The sequence below is a fragment of the Fundulus heteroclitus genome, unplaced genomic scaffold, assembly GCF_011125445.2.
Source record: "Fundulus heteroclitus isolate FHET01 unplaced genomic scaffold, MU-UCD_Fhet_4.1 scaffold_46, whole genome shotgun sequence".
In the NCBI taxonomy this organism is placed as follows: Eukaryota; Metazoa; Chordata; class Actinopteri; order Cyprinodontiformes; family Fundulidae; genus Fundulus; species Fundulus heteroclitus.
In genome coordinates this window covers 1,780,002-1,802,894 of record NW_023396879.1, presented here as the reverse complement: position 1 = coordinate 1,802,894, position 22,893 = coordinate 1,780,002, and the positions used below count along the sequence as shown (strand labels likewise).

Here is a 22,893-nt window from a genome sequence, read left to right as displayed (position 1 = left end):
CCCTTCCTTTGCTGTCTTTAAAACTGAAACATGATATGAATATTTTCCAGGTGCAGAAAAACAGAAATAGGAAGAATATAATTGTATTTCTAGACCTGATTAGTTGTTCCATTGTCTAAATGTTGTCTCGTTTCCCTCCTGTCTTAGTTTTGTTTTTTTGCAAGTTTTGTATTCAAACTTGATTTCACTTGAAAATGACTGAATGAACTGAGTAGTGAAGTGTGAATGTGAAAAGGTCTGGAAATTCGTGATGAAAAACCTTGGAAAACCTTCAGTCACTCTGATCTCTATCCAACTCAACAATCATCTACAATAAAGGCTTTCCTGTCCAAACAGAACCCAGAAAACTGATTCATGCCTGAATTCTCAGTAGATCAGATTACTACAAATGTGTCTTCACTGGTCTCTGTATTTAAAAAAAGAAAATCTAACAGCTGCAGCTCACCAAAAATGCCGCTAGATCCTTGTTTGTAAAAGGGCTGGTTTTTAAATTCTGCTAATGGTCCATAAAGCACTTAATGGTCTGGTATGAATGATGTCGACCACCCAGGTTTTTGAAGACCTGCTTCCTCTGTTTTACCAGAACTGAACGTTAAGTTTGTGAAGCCTCCGGTACTTTGCAGCCTTTCTGTTCCATGTTCTTAGTGAGGACTTCAGAACCGGGTCCATGTTCTCTACGTTCTTAGTCTTAGTGGAAGGACTTCAGAACCGGGTCCATGTTCTCTACGTTCTTAGTCTTAGTGAGGACTTCAGAACCGGGTCCATGTTCTCTACGTTCTTAGTCTTAGTGAGGACTTCAGAACCAGGTCCATGTTCTCTACGTTCTTAGTCTTAGTGAGGACTTCAGAACCGGGTCCATGTTCTCTACGTTCTTAGTCTTAGTGAGGACTTCAGAACCGGGTCCATGTTCTCTACGTTCTTAGTCTTAGTGAGGACTTCAGAACCGGGTCCATGTTCTCTACGTTCTTAGTCTTAGTGAGGACTTCAGAACCGGGTCCATGTTCTCTGCGTTCTTAGACTTAGTGGAAGGACTTCAGAACCGGGTCCATGTTCTCTGCGTTCTTAGACTTAGTGGAAGGACTTCAGAACCGGGTCCATGTTCTCTACGTTCTTAGTCTTAGTGGAAGGACTTCAGAACCGGGTCCATGTTCTCTACGTACTTAGTCTTAGTGAGGACTTCAGAACTGGGTCCATGTTCTCTACGTTCTTAGTCTTAGTGGAAGGACTTCAGAACCGGGTCCATGTTCTCTACGTACTTAGTCTTAGTGAGGACTTCAGAACTGGGTCCATGTTCTCTACGTTCTTAGTCTTAGTGAGGACTTCAGAACTGGGTCCATGTTCTCTACGTACTTAGTCTTAGTGAGGACTTCAGAACTGGGTCCATGTTCTCTACGTTCTTAGTCTTAGTGGAAGGACTTCAGAACCGGGTCCATGTTCTCTACGTTCTTAGTCTTAGTGGAAGGACTTCAGAACCGGGTCCATGTTCTCTACGTTCTTAGTCTTAGTGAGGACTTCAGAACCGGGTCCATGTTCTCTACGTTCTTAGTCTTAGTGAGGACTTCAGAACCGGGTCCATGTTCTCTGCGTTCTTAGACTTAGTGGAAGGACTTCAGAACCGGGTCCATGTTCTCTGCGTTCTTAGACTTAGTGGAAGGACTTCAGAACCGGGTCCATGTTCTCTACGTTCTTAGTCTTAGTGGAAGGACTTCAGAACCGGGTCCATGTTCTCTACGTACTTAGTCTTAGTGAGGACTTCAGAACTGGGTCCATGTTCTCTACGTTCTTAGTCTTAGTGGAAGGACTTCAGAACCGGGTCCATGTTCTCTACGTACTTAGTCTTAGTGAGGACTTCAGAACTGGGTCCATGTTCTCTACGTTCTTAGTCTTAGTGAGGACTTCAGAACCGGGTCCATGTTCTCTACGTACTTAGTCTTAGTGAGGACTTCAGAACTGGGTCCATGTTCTCTACGTTCTTAGTCTTAGTGGAAGGACTTCAGAACCGGGTCCATGTTCTCTACGTTCTTAGTCTTAGTGGAAGGACTTCAGAACCAGGTCCATGTTCTCTACGTTCTTAGTCTTGTTTTTATTCAGTTAAAGAACATTTTGTCTCCTCCTGCATTGATTTCTTCTATTTCCTCAGAGGCTGAACTGGTTCATAGTCACCTGGTGACATGGTGATGTAGAGCTGTGTGTCGTCTGCATAGTGATGGTAGCTGATGATGTTTATGATCTGAGCTAAAAGCAACATGTAGATGGCCGAAAAGCACATAAATTACTCTGGATTCCTTTTACCCAGGTAAAAAATGTCCCTGGTATTAAATTCCAGGAATAACAGGCTATTGCTTCTTACCTGTGGATTAATTGCCTTGAAAACCTGAGATGTGAAGAAAAAATTGTTTCTTGAAATCAGGACTGAAACCATGCAGCTTTAGATCAGACAACTGTTTGAAGAGTGAGACTGAAAACGAGATTTGAATGGAACATCATTTTAAAATTAAACTTAGATTTGCCTTTAATATCTTTATGTGTTTAAAGTTATGCGGTTACACATTTTTCATATTAAGATCTGTTTTAACTGATTTCTTAAAGTTTTTTTTTCTTTCCTGTGATCTGTAAAGCACATTGGATTGCCTTGTGAATGAACTGTATAATAAACTTATAGTTTCAGCCTGGTCCCATTTGTACCTTTTTCAGGAACTATTGTAAAAGCTTATTTCCTTAATATGCACCCATTCATATTTTACGTACTTCTGACCTAAGAATAAGATTTTGATTGTAGTTAAACACAATGTGCTCTGGATTTGAAGCTAAATTACCTATAAATGGTAGATGGACTGTACTTCTATAGCATTTTATCAAGTCCTGAAGAACCCAAAGCATGTAACGCTACAGTCATTCACTCACACTGATACTCTGACAGTGGTGAGGTACTTTGTAGCCAGAGCGACTGACAGACGCGGGTCTGCCCAACGGCACGATTCCTTCATCTAAACCTTCAATTTGTATGTTAGACCTAAAGTCCCTTAAATGATTTAAGGGACTTTAGTTAGACCCAATCCCAACCAAGTTGTTTAAGGAGGTATTCCCTTTGATCAGTGGTCCTATTTTAGACATGATTAATCTATCCTTGGTAAATGGATATGTACCACAGGCTTTTAAAGTAGCTGTTATTAAACCTTTACTTAAGAAACCTTCTCTTGATCAAGATGAGTTAGTAAACTACAGACCTATATCTAATCTTCTTTTCTTATCTATAATTCTTGAGAAAGTAGTTGCTAATCAACTATGTGAACATTTACAAAGTAATGACCTACTTGAGGAGTTTCAGTCAGGCTTTAGAGCTCATCATAGCACTGAAGCAGCTCTGGTGAAGGTCACTAATGATATTCTCATCTACCATAGAAAGTACTCTTGGGTCAATGTGAGCTTCTGAGCTTTCTGTGTCTCTGCTCTGTCTTCTCTAACATAGAAAGTACTCCTGGGTCAATGTGAGCTTCTGAGCTTTCTGTGTCTCTGCTCTGTCTTCTCTAAGCCCCAGTGGGTGGAGGCAGATGAGCGTTCACACTGAGCCTGGTTCTGGTTCTGCTGGAGGTTCTCCTCCCTGTTAAAGGGGAGTTTTCCTCTCCACTGTCGCTTCATGCATGCTCAGTATGAGGGATTGCTGCAAAGCCATCAACAATGCAGACGACTGTCCACTGTGGCTCTACGCTCTTTCAGGAGGAGTGAATGCTGCTTGGAGAGACTTGATGCAACCTGCTGGGTTTCCTTAGAGAGGAAACAACAATGCCATGTTGGTCTCAGGTCATTGCTCTCCATTTGTGACTATTAAATGCAGACCTTTCCATCTGCCCAGGGATTTTACCTTCGTCACTGGTGTTTACACAGTGCTGACGCCAAGCAGGCTCTAACGTCGCCTTTCCAGTGTCAACTAACAACTAAGATCATTCCACCCACATGAAGTTTACGCCAGGACAATCTAACCCCTGACAACAGATATAATGGCCATGATAACGAAGCTTACCGTGTTAACAGGCATTTTCACCCTTATCTACCAACGTTAAGGCAAAAGAAAGGGGGAAAAAAATTCAAACGAGTCGTACATCATGACATGAAGTTATTTCAAGGTAACCACAGACAAATCAACGTTAAAGTCTAAATTTAAATACCGAATTTATAATATCATAATAACTTAAAATTATTACTGCAGACTGCAGTAGATGTTTTCATGCTGCCATCAAGCTATCCATGGCAAGAATTTACAGAGTGTTTAATAGATGGTGTAAAAAAAGACCACAAACATAAAACACAGCATATAATTCTGAGTTGCCTTTGTACAGACAAATGTGATAGCATGCATTACTGTTTCAAAATGTTTTAAGAGAATCAGCTTTATCTTTGCCAGCCGCCTAAGATGATAAAAACTGGACTTGCTCCAACCTGATGATCTAGTTTAAGATCACGGTCTATTTTAAACCTAAGTTAGAAACGTGTTGCTTTAAATAAGGCGCTAAAGGGCCCAAATCAACAGGAGAAGGTTTACATGAGCTGCTGGGATAAAAAAAAACACACATCATCTTCCTTTTGTTGTCAGTTGGGGTTAAAAAGTTTAAAGCCAGCCATGTTTTAATGTCTTCAAGACATAATGGTAGGGGCTTGATTTAAAAGGCTTGTTTTTTAGTGGCATGTATATCTGACTGTTGTCAGCATAAAAATTAAAGGAGATCTCATGTTTTCTGAGTACTGAACCCAAAAGAAGCAAATAAAGAGAAAAAAGCAGTGGATCAAGAACTGAGCCATGAGGAACTCCATAATGTACAGGAGTGGATGAGGATTCAAAATCAGCTAAGGTTACAGACATGGTTCTGTCTGACAAATAAGACATTCTAACGCGGTGCCACTAAAACCAAGTTGGGTCTGTAAACGGGATAATAAAATGTGGTCCACTGTATCAAAACCAACTGTTGGCCCTTAATATGTTATTAGAAACTAGAACAGACTCTGTACTGTGCTGAGTTTTAAAACCTGACTGAAAAACCTCCACAATCTTTTACTCATCTAAAAACGATTAACTTTTGCTCATCTATATAGACTCAAACGGCACCAAAAAGTAGGAATTAATGATTCTATATATGACTTTTACTTTCTGAGATGACTTGCAAAGAATATTGCACTTTTATATAATATTTTATTTTTGATGTACTAGAATATCATGATGTGTGTATTTAAAAAAATGTTTTACACATTGCACATTTAAAATGTTATGACATTAAAAAGGAACGATGTGTTTGCAGAGTCATGGATCCTGACGTCAATATTTTTTCATTATTGTACAAAGCTCAAATCTGACGCAAACAATAGAATGAGCTTTAGTGGGGGCCCCAGACCCTGGAAGCTTTTGACAACATAATGTCCCCCAAGGATGATTTACAGTTATATGTCTGCGGCTCATGTGTGAGCTCCTGGCATGGAAATTAAAATTAGTTGTCCAGATATTCCAGATTTATCTAAAAATACCAAATAAAATGGAGCATCAGAGTTTATTTCTGTATTACTGAAAGTACAAAAGGCTTTTTTCTTCATACATTCGCATTCAGATACTGAGCTGTACTTCTCTCCACTAGGGGGCGGTGGCGCGCAGAGTTAGCTCTTAGTTGCGTCGGTAGCTTCCGGTGCTAGCAGCGTTAGCTTCGTTAGCTTAGCCGTTAGCATCGTTAGCTTGCGTGTGGTCGGTGTGTGTGTGAGTGTGTGAGTCTGCGCAGCAACAATGTGTTCCGTGGAGCCTCTGAGAGAGTTTATCAGAGAGAGACTAACTGCTGCTGCGGAGGAAATCTGCTCCCAGCTGGAAAGAACCATCGTCCGCTTCGAGGAGGAGATGGACCGTCAGCGCAGACTGCTGGACCTCACCTGGAGAGCCCGAACCCACCAGAACCCCGCAGGTAGGTCCAGTCTGGGTCTGATCTGGAGAATAACGCGACTGATGATCAGTTTCTGTCTGAAAGTCAGAAATCAGCGACATTTCCATATTATTGTGGCGCTAACTGCTGTTAGAAATGCTGATAATGACGCGTTTATAATATTTAACACTAAGAAACAACAGAACTGATTAAGTACATCTGGGCTCTCCTTATAAACTCAGTTTGTATTTGCATCTATGACGTGTTATTCGCGCAGCATTCGTGTTGGATTTTATTTTATTTTTTTAAACAAACTCGTTCTGTATTCACAAAATTCATCTTGGCAGAAGAGTCCTTTGTGTAAAGGACTCTTATAATTATCTTATAATTATTATAATTGTAGCTGCAGAGTTGAGAGTCTAAAGCTCATGAGAGCAGAACATGATGAGGATGGAGGAAAGAGATGCACAGCTCCATGGATTAAAGAGTCTGTTTGCTGGTCTATAAAAAGCCTTTGACAGAAGGATCACTGTGTATTAATCAGGAAGCTGGAGCATTATTCTGGTTCTGGTTCTGAGAGGTTCTGAGTGGTTCTGAGTGGATGAAGAGCTACTGGAGTAGCAGGGAAATGGATCATCAGTCTTCATGCTTGGACATTGATCTAAAGTTCACATCACGGTATAAATCTAATCTCTTCACACTAATGATGTATATTGTTAGGAAGTCCTGTACTGAAGCTGTAAACATTCCTCTGCCTTTTAGGTTAGATATGGTAAAATATAGTTTTTGGTTTAAAGAGTCTTTTTATTACTGCAGAAGTCTACAGTAGAAACACATTATTCAGAAAAAGAACCCAGGGTGACCTGAGCAGGTCAATTCTTTAACATTTTATCGCCGTATAAATTTACGGTGGAAAATTATCATGAAAAGCAAAGATAATGTAAATATTAAAGCATTTAGTTTGCAGCAAACAGTAGACACAGAAGTAGAAAAGAAGCTTTTATATATTGCAAAACAGTTTCAACAAAAAAAAAATTGTTTCTCAATAATATCAAAATAAAGGTTCTGTAATCCGAAATAGTGGAAAAGTTACCAAACACTAAATTTCCCACATCTTTAACACATAAATAAAATTGTTATTTCTAAATAACACTATTTCTAATACACGGGACTCGCTTTTGTTCTGCAGTATAAAAATGTCTCTGAACACTTAGTCTCTAAAGTTGCAAATGTTTTAAAGAGAAACTTTCAGTAAACTTTACATATTTTCAGTTTTTAAAAAAACAAAAACAAAAGGCAGCATTTTTTAAAGCACAGAACTTTGTTTGACAACAATAAGTATTTTCTCAAAAATAGTACAAAGGTCACCAAACTAAATTTCCAAATTAATAGAAATTATAAATAGATATTGTAAATGACTCTAAGTACACATATTTCCAAGAGAAACACTGAGCAAATTAAGCAAATGAACAAAAAAAACCTGCAAATGCAAACACTGAGCTTTAGTATTTATTCCAGCTCACTTGCTTCCTCTTCTTGTCCGCGGTCTCTGGCTTCGTGGCAGACGGCTGCATGTGATTCTGTTAAAGGTCGTCTCTGACGGGGCGCTGGTGGCAGCCATGCACATATTACTCCACTCTTTGGAAATGAGCCAGGCAGCTTTTTATCTTCACTTCAGTGGCATCTCTGTCAGAGAGCAGCTGGGCCAGGCAGACTGTGCACTCTTTTAAAAAACGGCCACCTTCTTATAGTATAATAATAATAATAATAATAATAATAATAATAATAATAATAATAATAATAATAATAATAATAATAATAATACGCACAGCTTCCATCTCGAGCTGTTCTTGAATTTCTGCTGCTCTGGTCTTGATGTTATCCTTCCTGTCATCAGGGTCAGAGTATCAGGAATCAAACAAATTACAAAAATAAATTTGTTTAATGGAAACACGGCAAGTTCGAAAACACTCTAGAATGAAGTGGTTTTACAGCCATTATTGAAAATTTGTATATTTCGCAAAACTGCAATGGAAACATGATTATTATTTTTTCACATCACACGCGTCACGTGATCAACAACCGGATGTTACTATTGGTGAAATAGACGAAGAAGACGACAGGAAGTAGCAGCAGGATGATGGAGCAGCATGTTAGGATTAACGAGGAGGCGGCGTGTTTTTTACATGTAGTCCGTGGCGGAGTATTTCCAACGTACTAGATTAAAAACGGCAAAGAAATGCGAGTAAGGTCTTGAAGCGGCCATGAAGGAAGCGGGGTTCCACAAAATCCCACATCTTATGTTCAAAATGGAAAACTCTGAAACAGAAATACCCGGTGGACGAGATACCCGCATGAATAAACGTTTGTTTTTAATCGCATTTCTTATTTAATGGAAACACAGCAAAAGTATGTTTTATCGAAATTATAATGTCGACGTTGTTTTGCGAACATTTGTAAAGGAAAAGCAACTATTAAGATGCAGGAGGATAGCTGTGCTTGTGTGTTTTGTCAGGTCTGTGTCATCATCAGAGTGAGAAAGAACTGTAGGACCAGTTTGAGGTTCCACTCATGGACTCCTCCCCAGACAATCTAGAGGGCTGAGAGTCTCGTTAACAGACACCCTAACACCAGTGAGAACGTAGGTACCAGATATCTGGTCTGCTTTCTGTCACACTTTTCTCTGTCAACGAAGATAAAGGCTACTTTAATTTCATCCAGCATCAGACGTCTCTTCAAACAAAATACTATACAATAGACCCCTTGCAACCACGTGACTCCGTTACCCAGAACCCCTTGCGTGGCGGCCATATTGGTTGGCACGCCATTTGACGAAATGACGAGTTCTCCAGGTATTTTTCTTCTTTAGATAACGTATCACAAGATCGTTTTAAGAGTAAGTTGATGGTTGATGGTATCAGATTGCCAGATCCACACAGCAAAAGCCTGAAGGGACGGAGCGAGTCTGTGAAATGCTGGCCAAGGGTTTCGTACCGCGACACAGCTGCTTTATAAACACGCAGGCCAGTACGGACAAGAGAGCACGAAAGCCCTGAAACCACTGGACGGCTGCAATTATTTTATATCAGGAAAAAGGCTCCAGCAAACGCCCGCGACGCCATGAGGGATTAAGCGGGTCAGAAAATGGATGGATGGATGTTCAGACATGTTTGTGTAACAGCAGAAAGCAGAGAGGAAGACCCGCCCGGTAGGTTAAAAAAACATCACCCACTACGGATTATTTTGGTGTTTTTGTCTTGTTAAAATGGGTGGAGGTGTCGGTGACATTGCAGCGTAAACACAGAAGTACTAGCGCCTATGAACGAGCGGAGGGGAGGTGGTGATCGTTACACGGGCCGGAGAGCCGCCGCTGTCTGGCGGCTACAGACCCCTTGCATCTCCGGCCCGTGTAGCGATAGCTACCTCCCCTCCGCCGCTGTCTGAAGCAGCAACAGCGGCTCTCCGGCCCGTGTAGCGATCGCTACACGGGCCGGAGAGCCGCCTCCGCCGCCGCGGCTGCTGCCTCCGCCGCCGCTTTATGCTGCTTCAGACAGCGGCGGCGGCTGAAGCTACACGGGCGGCTCTCCGGCCCGTGTAGCTTCAGCCGCCGCCGCTGTCTGAAGCTACACGGGCCGGAGAGCCGCCGCTGTCTGAAGCAGCAACAGCTACACGGGCCGGAGAAGCCGCTGTTGCTGCTACAGACAGCGGCGGAGGGGAGGTAGCTATCGCTACACGGGCCGCTTCTCCGGCCCGTGTAGCGATAGCTACCTCCCCTCCGCCGCTATTTAAGTAGAACAATGACTAGAGCAGAATTAAGTTGTATTTACCGGAGATGAAGTGTAGACTGCAAATTCTGTCGTAGTATGATGGCTCCCCCGGTCCATTGGGAGTGTCTGCCTGCGCTCTTTTCATTGAAAATATCCATTTCTTTCTTCGTCCTTTCTCCTTCGGTAAACGACAGAAACGTACATCCAACGATTTGGAATGCCTCTCTGTGCAACCGGGAGCACAACAAGTCGTAGGCATTGCTTAGATTCCAAAAATAAACTAACTAAAAGTACGCTCTAAATCACCCGTTTTGTCATGTAGTAGACGGGCTGTCAGGCTAGCCTGCCCACCAAGATGGAGGCGCGCACCCCCGATCACGTGACTGTGACGTCAGATGCAAGGGGTCTATTATCTGATAACACATTAAGACTCCACCCATCAGTCCATTTTCTAACACGTTTATCCCTCATGGGTCCTGAGGGGGGCTGGTGTCTGTCTCCAGCTGTCATTGGGCGAGAGGCGGTACACCTGGACAGGTAGCCGGTCTATCGCAGAGGGATAAAGATTTATTGTCATCATGTGTTACCATGATGACATTTTAACAGTGGCTCAGAATGCACATAAATACACATAACAACACGCAGACACGTTGAAACGTTTCGTACTTGTGGCTCGGAGGTTCAGAATGTGGATAAAGAGTTTTAAGAGTTTAAGAGTTAAAGTTCTCCGTCGCTGCGATGAATCTCCGTCAATTAGAAAATGAGAGCAAAGAGTAGATCCACTTGGTTCTGTTTAGACTTTTTATTCAAGTTTTAAACTGAAGCTGCGCTCAGCCAATGAAAGCTGAGACATTAGCCAATCAGAAAGAGAGTAGGGCGGGTCTTTGGAAAGCGACATCTGCCAGTCTGAGGTTTATCGGTGTTCCATCAGTTTAACTTTTAGAAGAGCATTTTAAATCGGCCACAGAAGCATGAATGAAAGTATCGGTGGTCAAAGGTTTTCTTTGGATTTATGTAAACCAGGAAGTCAGAAAGTTCAGCGGATAGAACATCTGAGAACTTCCTGGTATCTGTTGCTGTTGGTCCCTCTTGTGATCAGTGGTATTTCCACCTGTGGCTACGTCACCTGTCAGCGTTTATTCCCTCGCTTCCAGTAACTCAGCTGATAAACGCCGGCGACCAACCAGGGATCTCCTCGTGATTCGCTATTATGTTTTTATTTAAAACACCAAGAAGAGTAACGCGCTAGCTCAGGCTAATTTAGCACCAAGACGCTCTATCTTGAAGAAGGGTCGGATATATCGGCCGTTGACGGCGATGTTAATGAACGGAGGCTTGGCTGAGAGAAATGCAGCGAATGGAAAGATTATTGGTCACAATGACAAAAGATTAACCTGCCAGGCGTGTTTATGTGCGTAATAAATCCGCACATTTTCTCACCGCCTCTCTACCTGTGAAACTAGGGGACCTGATTGACCAGGACTGTCCAGCATTTTTCACTGTATCACCACAAACTAAAACAATGTCCCACATTGGACTGGGTCAGCTTCTGGAAACACTTTCCTGAAACAAAGAAGGCAGAGCTGCAGTCCTGGTCAGAGAGAGCCTCACCAGCTGTCAATAATTATGGAATAAAATGACAAGAATTCTGATGCATACAGGTTATTAAGGAAACTACGTCCACAAAGAGAAACGAACTGCAGAGAACGCTTTCTAACTGGGCGAGGCCAGAGAAAGGACAATCTCAGAGAGCTTTTTATGAAGTTCGCCAAATTTACTTTTTATTTTTACATGGAGTGGAGCGCGATGTGAAGCGACACTGTAGAAGCGAGTCGCAGCAGAAAAAGCTGGACTCATTTTACTCCAACCCAAAACCACCTGAAAGACAGACAAGGTACAGCAGCCAAGATTAAATTCAACAATATTTAACTTTACACAAAGGTTTAATAACGTATTTTCTAATTAAAAAGTGTTCATTTTTAAAAGCTTAGAACAAATAATGCCTTTTTATAAACTGGTGAGTTGTGATAATTGATTGTTGAGCAATAACAGGCAAAGCAGAGTCTGTGTTAAGTCAAAATGTAGGACGTCATCATCGTGTTGGTTATGTGTCCCTCGTTGTCCCCCACAAGCATCCTACTGTCCCACGTTTGTTCATTTGACATCTGGTCATCCTGTGTGAGGCTCCTGTGTCCAACCGTGTGGAACCACAAAGTCCCAGATTTAGTTTTAAATCAATTCCCTGCTGTCTTCAGTATTTCAGTAGTGTGATTCCCCTTTTATTGCAATATCAACTTTTTATTAATAAGCCCGTTAAGATCAGCCTATGGATAAACATGGTACTAAAAAGTGTGAAGGAAGAACTTTGTAATGCTGCAGAGATGAAAGTTAACCAGGTGATGTTCGGGATGTGGAAAGTGATGGAGAGGATGGTTCTTTGCACAATAAGAAAGAGATGTAACTAATGTGGCATGATGTCGATTGAGGTCTTCTTTTTTTTCTCTGGCTAAACCACATTCATCGCACCGTCGCCCAGCAGACTACAAAAATGGCTGAACGGAGAGGCGTGGGGCGCTCCGCGACATCGTCTCTTTAGATTTAAAGAGACGGCACCAAAACGAGTTGCTCTCAGACGCAGCTCAGTACAGGGGTGAAAGAGGGACTGTAGGGGAAGCATAACGAGGAATTCAGACCAAATCGGGCAGTTCCACCTCATAGAGACCACAGCTGGATCATTTCAATGTGAAAAGGAAGGACTTAAAAGCATGATATGTTCCCTTCAATCTGGGTTTGAACTGAACTGATTCAGCCGGGCTTTAACCACAATAGGGGGTTTTCACTGACGTCACTGGCCAACTTCCGGTCCGCCATATTGGGTGGCACACTTCCTTATCTCTAGTTGTCTTACACGTATTATCGTATCGCGAATGGATAAGTACGCCAGCATGCTAGAGCAACCAGATAAGGACGTATATCTGAGGAAATGTTCCGTGATCGACCATATGGACCCCTATGCCCTCCACGGTGCCTTGTTTAGCCGTAATCCAGATGATTGGCCAAATGTAGAGCACGGCGACATAGTGCATTACCTGGTGTTCAGTGAAAACCCTCTGCACACTCTTGAGGAAATGAGAGCTTACAAGGATCTAGAGGCTCACAACCAGTTCACATCTGGTTATGTACATCAAGGAAATCGCCATCATACGTGGACGGGTGAGTTTTAATAAGATGGTAAAAATGTAAACAATCCGACGCAAATGTGTTGCACCGCCCGCCGGCGGCGGGCGGTGCGAGAAGGCGCTTGGCTGCAAGGCCGATCGACGCCGCTCGCGGCTTTAATTATTTAAGCAGAACAATGACCAGTGCAAAATTAAGTTGTATTTACCGTATTGGCGCCGGTAGGAGCTGCAGATCATAAAGCCAGCAAACAGTGGGAACACAGCAACTCGTTCAAAGGTAAGCTGCGCTCAGACGGCACATGCTAGTTTAGTAGCTGCTAACCGCCAGTGCTAACAACCACTCGCGCATGTAATGTACTTTTAACTTGCTGCTATGTGTTTCAAACGTTTAGAACACACTCTCATTGACATCGGGATACTGTGGAAACTTATGTTCGGTCTTACAGCCGCGATCCAAGCGAGCCGACGATCTCTTTATCTCTGTAACTCGTTCAAAGGTAAGCTGCGCTGAGCCGGGCTCTGGCTCATGCTAACCGCCAGTGCTAACAACCACTCGCGCATGTAATGTACTTTTAACTAGCTGCTATGTGTTTCAAAGGTTTAGAACACACTCTCATTGACATCGGGATACTGTGGAAAGTTATGTTCGGTCGACTTACAACCGCGATCCAAGCGAGCCGACAACTCTTTGTTATCGCTAACAGTTGTTCTCCGTGGTTGCGCCTCCAGGCAGGAAAGCGGTGGAAAATTAATCTGTTTCTATGTTTTTCCCATGGCGATCATGTGTTGCGCTGTTACAGCCCACAATACAGCAACGGTTTACCATGGTTGAAATCAAGTTAAGGTGAAATTAATCAAATTAAAACACGGCTGAGAGAGGGAGTACAGTATGCGGTAGTAATAGGCAGTAGAGGCGGCGGAGGCAGTCAACACGACAGCCGCGGAAAGTAATAAGTCATAACGCCCAAGCCCTATTAATAATATATTCTTCTTATATGTTTTAAATACTTAACAGTTAATTACCTGTGACAAAGTGAGCACCGCAGACTCTGGCGTATTCCAGCTTAACACCGTCCAAATCGGACCTGGATATCCGTGTCAGCCATAGGTGACGGCGTTGTTCAGACAGCTGTTTTTTTTTTTTCACACTGATTCACGATTACGGCTGCTAGGCGATAGAAAGAGCGTTGATCTCCACCTCCACGGGCCGTGCAACCAACCATTAAACACGTTTTCCCCATTGTTCACTTCCAATACTGCCTAAGGCGTCATACAATGCAGGTCAACGGTGCGAAACGACTGCCACCCAATATGGCGGACGCGCTGAGTAGTCACGTGAGCGTGACGTCAGCTGAAAACCCTCCATTTGAGGCCCTTGTTGTCGTTTATCCTCAGTTTAATTTGGCCTCACTGAGCCTCACTGATGGAGGATTTCACCAGTTTGGCTGCAGAGGTACTATTGAAACGTTCCAGTTGTTAAAGTTCATATTTTAGAAAGTGTGGTAAAATGAAGCTTTTTACAGTGATGGTCGCTGAGATCCCAGAATCACAGGTAAACCTTTTCTCCTGTGTCCTGCTAGGCCTCCAGCATCACTTCACCTGTGAGGATCTTCCTGCTGACCAGGGCAGGAGCTCCAGTCCGGCCCAGGAGGCACCAGAACCTGAACAGGTAACCAGAGAGCTGGGAGAAGTCTGCACCAATCAGGACGAAGAGCTCGTGCTCAAGCAGGAAACAGATGCCATCATGGTGACTGTTGGTTATGATGAAAGAGAGCACAGCGAACCAGATCTGAGCAGTGACCAGCTTCTCTGTCAGAACCGTTGTGAAGCTGAGAACCAAAATCAGGAGGGAAGAGTTAACGATGCGCTGCAGCCGAGGAAAAAAGCTGAGAAAACCAGAAACCCCAGTGACAGACTGCACCTCCTTTCAAAAAGCACAGAGAAGAACCCGCATCCTTGTCCCATTTGTGGGAAATGTTTTGCCAAGAACAGCTACTTGACCAAACACAAGCGGATCCACACGAGTGAGAAGCCGTTTGTCTGTGATCAGTGCGGGAAAGCCTTCAGCAACACCAGCTACTTGGCTAATCACAAAAAAACCCACAGCGGCATGAAGCCTTTCGCATGTCTCATCTGTGGGAAAGTTTTCACTCAGCAAATCCACGTCACCGACCACATGAGGATCCACACCGGAGAGAAGCCATTCCCCTGCCCCACCTGCGGGAAATACTTCAGGCAGAAAAGCAGCTTAAACAAACACCTGAGAACTCAGCACCAGATGCTGGAGCCGTAGTTGGGTTCAGCAGAAGCCAAGTCCGACCCGAAGCTGGGAGCCACGCTGCGTGTCAGTTCTGCCGGGCTCTAAGCGTCAGGGTGGTTCTGTCACCTGAAGTCCAGTGAAGTGTATTAAACTGCAGCTGGTCAGACGGATAAAGTAGAACAAGAATATTTTTAAACAGCTTGTTTCTGTGACTTTCTGGCTTTTAGCCTCTCTGATGAAGCCTGAATGTTCCTCCACTCGCAGCAGAACCGGTCCTGACAGAGCTGGAGCTGTGAAGGTCTGCTGTGCTGCAGAAATATTCCCCAGAGTTCTGCTACTCTGGACTTATTCCCAGGATTTAAATGAACCTGAAGCGTTTTTTTGATGGATGTTTCCCCGTTCAGCTCCAGCTGCTGCAGAGGAAACCCAGGAAGCAGCTCCTGCCAAAAAAAACAACAAAACAAAACGCTTATTAAGATAAATTAAATTAATTAAATTAAGTTTTTAGATCCAAAATCTCCTCTGCAATCATCTGTTGGGGTAGCAGCCTCAGAGCTACTGACTTTATGAACCTCAGGAAGCTCATTAAGAGGGCTGGTCTGTTCTGGGGACTCTTCTAGACCCTCTGGAGATGCTGCAAAGAGGGATTCTGCATAAAATGGTGGGGTGACTGTTAACTGGCGGGGTTGTCGGTTCGATCCCCTGCTCTGACTGTCACCCCTCGCCTTAGTATGTTAGAGGCTAACTAACATAGCTCACCACCGTCAGGGTGTGAATGGGTGAATGACTAGTGTAAAGTTTTGGGGTCGTCGGACTAGTTAAAGAGCTACAGAAGTACGAGCCACTTATCATTTACCAATGTGATGGACATTGTGGACAACCTTGAGCATTCTCTTCATCAGAGGATTCACATTGTGTACAACAACAAAGTCTCTTCAGTCAGAGGTTCTCCAGATCTGCTGTAAGACAGACCGCTACAGGAGATCCTTCCTGCCTGCAGCCATCAGAATCTACAACTTGTGGAAGAAACCCCTATGAGTTACACCAGGATTTAATTTCCTTTAGGTATTGAGAAGGTTATATTATATTTGAGATTTGAGAATAAAAATCATCACATTAGAACTCTGTGTGCATCCATCATTTAAGGAATTGTCCCAGTTTCTAAGGAGAATAATTTAGGTTTACAAACACTCCAATGTTTATGCAGAACTGCCATGTTTTCACTTTTCCACTCCGTATTAATATTTAATTGCTCAAAAATATTGACATATGTCCTGGACGTTCATAGCAACAAGAAAATATCAGGTACACTAAAAAAATAGCATAGGCCTACTGTCGGTGATTTAGTGAAACTTAGAGAGAATATATACACAAACATTGATCATACAAATGTACATCATATTACACTTCTTTTCCAACTGTAAGGTTTTGGTTAAGTGCTGTTGCCCCTATCATGGCATCTGGGTGTGAACATGGGAATATGTCAACCCATTTTGAGATCAATGGAAATGTTCCTGCTCTTGTTTTTATTCTCCCGTCAGCATTGTGCTTAAGACATATCATACAACTAGTCATAATGTGTAAAACATTTCAATATCCCTCATGTTGACACGAGTTTAGCCATGTGTCACACCTACAGCATGTTTATACAGTGATTTAGGTAAAAATCACCGTATTAAAAAAATACTATTGAAACTATGGCAGAGCAAATGAGAACACCGTTTAAAATAACCCGTAGTCATGTTTTACTAGGATTATTAGAGGCTAGTAGTGTTAACGCTAGCGGACATTTGGTGCTAACTTAAAAAAAAAATACTTTTAAGCTCTAGTTGGTTGTAATGAGTCGACCACTCATTACAATAGCACAATAGTGCTCTTGTGTCTTTTCAAACTAATTTAAAAAGACACCAGAGCGTAACATACGGGGTAATCAGAGCTCTGATATATGATGGAGCTTGATTATTAAGGGCTTTATACGTTAGAAGAAGAATTTTAAATTCTATTCTTGATTTAACAGGAAGCCAATGAAGAGAAGCTGAAACAGGCGAAATATGATCCCTCTGGTTGATTTTCATCAGAACTCTTGCTGCAGCATTTTGGATCAGCTGAAGACTTTGAACTGCATTTTGTGGACTTCCTGATAGTAAAGAATTACAATAGTCCAGCCTTGAAGTAACAAATGCATGGACTAGTTTTTCAGCATCACTCCTGGACAGAATGTTTCTAATTTTGGCGATATTCCGGAGGTGAAAAAAGGAAACTCTGGAAACCTGTTTAATATGGGATTTAAATGACATGTCTTGGTCAAAAATAACACCAAGATTTTTAACTTTATTACCAGAAGCCAAGTTAATGCCATCCAGATTAAGTGATTGATGAAGAAGTTTATTTTTTGAGTAGAAATTTAAAGTCATCCAGCTTTTGATGTCATCAAGACATGACTGCAGTCGAAGTAACTGATTGGATTCATTAGGATTTATGGATAAATATAGCTGAGTGTCATCAGCATAACACTGGAAATTAATCCCATGCTGTCTGATAATTTTGCCAATCGGAAGCATATATATAGTAAAGAGAATTAGTCCAAGGACTGAAACTTGTGGTACTCCACAAGTGACCCTAGAGTTTGAAGAAGATTTATTATTAACATGAACAAATTGGAATCTGTCCGACAGATAAGATTTAGACCAGCCTAATACTTTCCCCTTAATCCCTACAGTATGTTCAAGTCTTTGTAGGAGAATATTGTGATCAACTGTATCAAATGCAGCACTGAGAACTAACAGGACAAGTACAGACACAAGTCCATTATCTGAGGCCATGAGAATATCATTAGTGACCTTCACCAGAGCTGTTTCAGTGCTATGATGAGCTCTGAAGCCTGACTGAAACTCCTCAAGTAGGTCATTGCTTTGTAAATGTTCACATAGTTGATTAGCAACTACTTTCTCAAGAATTTTAGATAAGAAAAGAAGATTAGATATAGATCTGTAGTTTAATAACTCATCTTAATCAACAGAAGGTTTCTTAAGTAAAGGTTCAATAACAGCTACTTTAAAAACCTGTGGTACATATCCATTTACTAAGGATAGATTAATCATGTCTAAAATAGGGCCACTGATCAAAGGGAATATCTCCTTAAACAACTTGGTTGGGATTGGGTCTAACATACAGGTAGAAGGTTTAGATGAAGATAAAATTTTAGATAGCTCAGTCAGAAAGCTGCTAAACAGTTCAGACACTGTGCAGGTTCTAAAGATTCCTCCAACGCTGCCTCACTTACTGAGGACGAGGTAATCATGTTTGGGAGGATGCCAATTATTTTATTTTTAATGGAATCAATTTTATTTATGAAGAATCAGACTTCCTGAAACTACCGGTGGAAGAGTGGCCAAAAAAGTCTGCCAAAGATGTTGCAGCCCATGCCAGAGAAGGGATAAACAAGCTTCAAAGGAAGTCCTTCTCAGGAGCACTGACCAGAGCACAGCTCAAAAAAGCCACACACGATGTGCCATCTAGTGGTACAAGCGGCCCAGAGACAGTCGCAAGCAAGAGAGAGACTGATGCTCAGCAAAGCACTGCAGATGAAACGGGGCCCAGGACTCAACTCCGAAGACCACCAGCTGGTTCTGCAGTAAAAGGACTGATCAATGTCAGAAGGTTCAGCAGCTTGACCAAGATGACCAGAGTTATTGCCTGGGTGTGGAGAGCTGCAATGAAGTGGAAAAAATTGCTGGGGCAAAACCCAATCCACAAGTAAACCAAAGTGGGAGGTGCTATCAGCAGAGGAGCTAAAGTCCAGAGCCAAACAAGCTGTACTTACCGTCGGCGAGTATGAAGATGCTCAGAGAGACATCTTCCTCGCAGCACAAGAGGGTGCATGCTTCCAAGACGCCACCCTCAATAGACTGGTGGTGTACAAAGATGCAGAAACCGGACTCTCAGTCTGTGGAGGAAGATTTCAGATCTTTGATAACGACAAAACCGCAGTACCAATCTTACCATGTGATGCGTGGATATCCTCTCTGCTGGCAAAAGAAGCCCACAATGTAAACCACGAGGAAATAGCAGGTACACTGCTGAGAATGAGAAAAAAAGCATGGGTCACAAGAGGCCGGAAGCTGGCACAGAAGATTGTGGACAGCTGTGTGACATGCAGAAAGGCCAGAGCTAGAAAGTGCCAACAAATCATGAGTGACCTCCCATCCGAACGGATAACACCAGCCAGGCCATTTGAATTCACAACATTGGATCTATTCGGACCTTATGAAGTGAAGGATGAAGTGAAAAAGAAATCAAGGCTCAAGGTATGGGGGTTAGTCTTCTGCTGTATGGAATCCAGAGCTCTGCACTCAGATGTTGTAAGCGACCAGTCTTCTGAAGGTTTCCTACTGGCCTACAAAAGATTCACAGCAATAAGGGGACATCCAAAGAAGCTGTGGTCAGACCCTGGGAAAAACTTTGTGGGTGCCAGACCTGCTCTCAAAGACCTGTACACCTTTCTTGGCCAGCTGCAATCGCCAGAGGTTGAGAATGAAGTCTCCAAGCATGGGACAGAATGGAGCTGGAAACTTCACCCCGCTGATTCCCCTCATAGAAATGGAGCTGCAGAGGCTGCTGTACGCACCGTGAAGCGCGCCCTGCACAACCTGGGAGGAGACGGGTCCTTCACTTGGGGTGAGTTCCAAACCTTCCTCTACATGGCTGCAAACCTTGCCAATGAGAGACCCATAGATGCCAGAATCCAAAGCAGAGAGGACTGTGTAGAGTACATCAGCCCGAATTCTCTTCTACTCGGGAGAACAGGACCTAGAGGAGACCTCGGAAGCTTTGATTTTGATGGCTACCCCTACAAAAGGCTAAGAGTAATTCAAACAGAAGTTGACCAGTTCTGGAGAAAATGGAGCCAATTGGCAGGGCCCAATCTCTTCATCAGGAGCAAGTGGCACACAACACACAGAAATGTAGCCACAGGAGACATCGTCTGGCTGGCCGACCAAAATGCACTGAGGAGTCAGTACAAACTGGCCAGAGTCATCAGCGTCAATCCTGACAAGAAGGGGCGTTGTCAGAGATGTTCATGTCCGAACCTTCCCCAGCTACCCAGTCTCAACCATTAAATCGGACCAAAGGTCAACAAGAAAACATTCAACAAAAATCCCCTCTACAATTCTGCACAGGGATGTACGACGGGTCATTGTTCTCCTACCTGTTGAAGAACAAGAATCATCATCAATGATCAGAACAACAAAGACTGATCATCCACAACCCTTGTGACCTCTCTGAGTTTCAAAACCGAGAGGTCAAGTGGGAGGTGTCACGCCAACTGACAGAAAGCACGACGGAAACACCAAAAAACTTTCTTCATTCACTTCCAAAAACAAAACAAATTTTCAGGTGGACCTGCAGGGGGCAATCAATCATTTGCATTTTTTGCAACATAACCAGAAAAGCACCCCAACCGACTTCCTGTCAAGAGGAGGAACTTCCTGTTAAACGGCCATCTTGAACATCAGTTCAATACATGCTGTGGAGGACAAAGGAGGAAAGTTTGTTGAGAGCAAAAGCTTAAAGAAACAAGCAAACCAAGAAAACTAAAATCCCTCAGTTCACCGTCAAACGCAACTGGTAAGAGATTTGACTTTCTTGAATTATTCACCTGTTGTTGTGGAAGGTGAAAAGGATAAACTTGTGCCTAACTATGTGCTCCACATGTGCACATGTAAAATGTTTCTCAGTTGGCATCTGACTTAGTTTATTCTAATGTTAGTGGCTTTCAGTTAATCATTGTCGCTTAGTCTGCCTAGTTTGAAGTCTGAAGTTTATGTTAAGCTTGACAATGCAGCTTATTGTTTAAGTTAGTGACTCAAACCAGTCCAATTGTTTGGATCAGTAAACCTGATGGCTTTATTGGACTTGTGCTTTTGTTTGATACTCCACTATTTGCATATCTTAGTTACTTCTTAAGTTAAATGTTAAACAAGATATATTTATGTGAGATTAATGCTAAAACTTAAAGTATGTTGGCACTTATGCTGATTTGATGCTAAGGCATTGCTAGTTTGGTTGCACTCAGTTAATTGTAATTAACTAACCTTTTTACATTTTAATGATTTGTGTTTGTTTAAACTTGAAATAACGCAATATCTCCTGTACTCTTGTGTTCAAGGTTTTCAACCTGAATGACTGTATGACCCCTTCACCAATCAAATCAAGAAAACAAATTTCAATAATAAACATAAAAAAGGGGAAATCCTTGTTCTGAGTTGTTCCTTGCTGACTGGGCTCTTTCAAGTGGAGCATTACTGAGGGAAAAAATCAAAATCACAACAAAACTTGACACATACAGTCATTACTGCTAAGAGCTAAGGGAATGGATGGATCAACAGAGCTATGACTGTAAGTTTAGCAACTGTACTGAAGAGAAATCTAGGATTATTTTTGTTCTCCTCAATTAATGATGAAAAATATGCTGCTCTAGCTCTGCGTAGGGTCTTTTTATATAACAGTAGACTGTCCCTCCAGATTAGGTAGGGTTCCTCTTGGTGAGTAGAGCACCATTTTCTCTCCAATTTCCTATCATTGTGGTTCAAGGAACACAGCTCTGAATTAAATCAGGGAGGCAGCTTTCTGTGAATAATCACCTTCTTTTTCAAGGGAGCTGTCTAATGCAGAATGCAATGACGAAGTCACACTGTTAACAAAGACATCTATTTATGAATGGGAAGAAACAACATTGCTGCCATCTGCAGGGTATTTCTGCAATACTGAGGATATTAAAAGTGGGACCAACCGTTTAAAGTTTGATGCAGCATTGTCCGATAAAGATCTACTATAATGGAACCGTCTTTTGGGGGTGGAGAACTCAGTTAGATTAAACTCAAATGTTATTAAAAATGATCAGATAGGACAGGGTTGTGAGGAAATACTGTTAATTCTTCACAATCAATGCCATATGTCAGCACAAGGTCCATAGTATGAAGCCAAGAGTGTGTCGGTTTATGCACATTTTGAGCAAAACCAGTTGAATCTAGGATAGTTTTAAAGGCTACACTAAGGTTATCACATTCTGTGTCAACATGAATGTTAAAATTACCCACTATAATACCCTTGTCAGTATTTAACACCAAATCAGATAAGAAGTCTGACAACTGATCCAAAAACTGAGAGTAAGGGCCTGGTGGACGATACAAAACAACAAACAGAAGAGGTTTTATTGCTTTGCAGTTTGGATGAGGGAAACTGAGGGTTAAATGTTCAAAAGAACTGTAGTTATTAATTGGCCTGGGACTAATTAATAAATCAGACGGTTGCCACTCCTCCTCCTCTTCCCGTAGATCTGGGAATGTGGAAATTGAAATAATTGGAAGGAGTTGACTCATTTATACTAACCGATTGACGTGGCCATTATTACTTTTAAAATGACTTAAGTTATGTTAAAATATCACAGCTAAACTCCAAGGAGTGAAAAAAAGTAATTAAATAATTAAATTAAATAATTAAATTAATTTCCTTTGCCATGGGGGAAATGGGGGGTCTCCTTTCCACCTATTTTTTTTTACTAGCCTCAGCTGGCTAAGGAAGAGCTAGTAGCCTGCTAAGCTCAGTGTTAAACAGCACAACAAGCTTTGATTCAAACTTACCAGTCTGAAAATGTTATAAACACACATATACCAGGATATGGCATTGGAAGTGAAGTTTGGTCATCTCATGTTGCAATCCAGAGTCCATTCGGCATTCAGTTGTTAGTTCAGAGATCCGTGTTCATTGGCTTTGATTCCAGGCTGGTAAAT

The 22,893-nt window shown here is 42.3% G+C and overlaps 2 protein-coding genes across 2 annotated transcripts; both read left to right on the top strand.

Moving 5' to 3' along the window:
- Nucleotides 1–5,654: 5,654 nt before the first annotated feature.
- On the top strand, nt 5,655–16,190 carry LOC118556005 (zinc finger protein 835-like). The gene is made up of 2 exons (XM_012872946.3): nt 5,655–5,936; nt 14,421–16,190. Exons 1-2 carry the CDS (start codon nt 5,765–5,767, stop codon nt 15,131–15,133), a joined length of 885 nt encoding a protein of 294 aa, XP_012728400.2. The 5' UTR covers nt 5,655–5,764; the 3' UTR covers nt 15,134–16,190.
- A 2,240-nt stretch (nt 16,191–18,430) lies between these two features.
- LOC118560620 lies at nt 18,431–21,438 on the top strand. The gene is made up of 2 exons (XM_036131968.1): nt 18,431–20,728; nt 21,270–21,438. The coding sequence occupies exon 1, from the start codon at nt 19,186–19,188 to the stop codon at nt 20,218–20,220; it is 1,035 nt and encodes a 344-aa protein (XP_035987861.1). The 5' UTR covers nt 18,431–19,185; the 3' UTR covers nt 20,221–20,728; nt 21,270–21,438.
- Nucleotides 21,439–22,893: the final 1,455 nt, after the last annotated feature.